Source organism: Perkinsus marinus (genome assembly GCF_000006405.1).
Source record: "Perkinsus marinus ATCC 50983 genomic scaffold scf_1104296946688, whole genome shotgun sequence".
NCBI lineage: Eukaryota > Perkinsozoa > Perkinsida > Perkinsidae > Perkinsus > Perkinsus marinus.
The window spans coordinates 1-2,242 of NW_003210868.1; the positions used below are offsets into that span (position 1 = coordinate 1).

At 50.8% G+C, this 2,242-nt stretch overlaps 1 protein-coding gene across 1 annotated transcript; it reads right to left on the reverse strand.

Annotated features, from left to right (window-relative positions):
• Positions 1 to 382: 382 nt before the first annotated feature.
• Pmar_PMAR000153 (UbiA prenyltransferase domain-containing protein, putative) lies at positions 383 to 1,852 on the reverse strand (the record flags this gene model as incomplete). The annotated part of the gene is made up of 8 exons (XM_002779558.1): positions 383 to 595; positions 636 to 774; positions 827 to 944; positions 988 to 1,082; positions 1,141 to 1,267; positions 1,314 to 1,372; positions 1,416 to 1,673; positions 1,721 to 1,852. The coding sequence occupies 7 exons, from the start codon at positions 1,850 to 1,852 to the stop codon at positions 745 to 747; spliced, it is 819 nt and encodes a 272-aa protein (XP_002779604.1). The 3' UTR covers positions 383 to 595; positions 636 to 744.
• Positions 1,853 to 2,242: the final 390 nt, after the last annotated feature.

The following is a 2,242-nucleotide window of genomic DNA, read 5'->3' on the forward strand; positions in this document are numbered from 1 at the left end:
AACACACCTACAAGGGAGATATCCGCCACTACCAGGCCCGTTGGAGGAAACCCAACTGCTGGATCGATGGAATTTATCACCGTGCATTGGGAGCAAACCCAAGCTTGAGTTCACAGTCAGCGGTGACACTATTTCTCGACATCGCCTCTGTGAGCCTCAGTCATGCAGGGAAACACAGTGTAGTTAGTCGATTAAACTATCTAGGGAATAATAGGAGCCATGGACAACCATAACCGGCCCACTCCGGTCACTAGGTCTGTACTGATAGGCTTCCTCCTCATCCGACCACCACCCCATCGGCATGTCACTCTGAACCTCCCAGACTTTCCCAGTAAACAACTCGACTCGAGAGCTGACGAGCGTTGAGCATGGAAACCTACAGTAGCACTACAGTAGCGAGTAAATGCCTACTAGAGGACTGCCGCTAGCATGAAAAAAATATCTATTGCGAAGACCAGGCAAACTACCATCAACCTCATCAGTGAGAAAAACCGGAATTCAGACATAGGAGCAACTCCACACAGTTAAGTTCCTAACCGACACAATACAGGAAGCCGATCACAGCTGAGGTAGCGAGGACCCCGCCCGAGCTGACCTGAAAATTCAAAATCGACCCGAAGACTAAACGATCTCACCTGGTCCAAGCCGACTCCGATGGGGGCTGTTGATATGCCCATAGCTGAGGCCAGGCCATACATAAGAGTTGTATGAGATGCATATTTCACCACCCTTTTGTATTCAGGATCACTCTGAGGGCTCAGGCAAATACGTGATCTGAGTCAGCACAAGGAACCAGTTCACGGCTAGAGGCATGCGAGGTGCTCACATAGTAGATAGGGATCTCGGAATAACAGCGAGAGAAAATAGGATACCGTAACAATGGTAAGCATACGGCCAGCCAGAGAGATATAATATGTGGCAGCAACTGTAGGACTCCGAAGTAACTGGGCTGAGCAGATTCGAGCTTGCCACGCTTAACGAGCTCACATGCGACACCATCTATGACCGAGGATGTTGGCGACAGTATAGATGCCCACAGCGGCGTCAGAATCCAAATCTCGAATGTTGTTCGCATTGAGAACCTAAAGTCATGAAAGCATGTCAACATCAAACCTACTAGGACCCAAGCCCGTTTCTTACACCAATAGTGACAAGGATGCTGGGCAGCGTGAAGGCGAATACACCGGGGAGGACCGGAAGCGATCTGGTGGGGTCGCTTGCCCACAGAGCCATCAAAGCACTCACGGAAGGACCGAATGCTAAGAGACTGAAGCGAATCCAATATGCGCCCAGATAAGTTTTCCCATACATACATGACCAAATCTCCCATAGCATAGTACTTGAGAGGAAACGGACCGGAGGTATACAGAATCTATAAGCGAATTCGACGGTCCCTGCAGGCTCCCGAAACTCACTGCAAACGATGCTTGAGCTATCCACGAAAGAGTGACGTATCCCCGATAGGAGCTTTCGATCTCAGGGATGTTCACAAGGAGCAAGGCTCCGGAGAGGCCAGTGAGGGCGACAGCGGACCATACCATGGCCTTAGGAGTTAGTATGCCGTCTACTAAGCTTCGATCAGAAGCAGTGTGAATATCATCTACACCGTTGAAGAAATCAGCAACAGAATTAATCTGATTGGCTGCTGCCTGTAGTAACAGGAGGGCCAAAACCTGTCAAGAATTGCGCATGCGTGCACGCGTGTGCATATCTGACTCACTGCCGTGGTCGCCCTCTCAGCGCTGATGACCGGGGCTCCGAAGAGCTCCATGGTGATGATGCTGATCGTAACGGGAGCGATAAGGGCGGCAAAAGGCGGAACACGAAGGGAAACAACCTGAATGGGAAGCATCACGATGAATAAGAGGAGGTAACAGTGACCACCCAGGCGCCGAATAGGGACGGGCCATCATCCATCTTTGCTTTTGGCGAATACATCCTTACGATAATTGCAAATACGATGCATGTCATCGAACGAGGGTCCCAGGCACCTGGAAAAGTTGGTACAAAGGTGGCGCCCGCGTTGCAGAAACACTAGGCTTCTGCAGCATGGACATTGCTATGAATAGAATTGTATAAGACCCCTGTCTCACCAAAGGCCACAGTACGGATGATGAGCTGATATACGGTCGCGATGGTCGTCATGACTACTCCGGCCTTCACCACCCTTCTGTTGGCTAGGGACGGTACCGACGATACACCAATGGTGATCGCTCCGAGGGCGGCGATGAACGAGAAAACC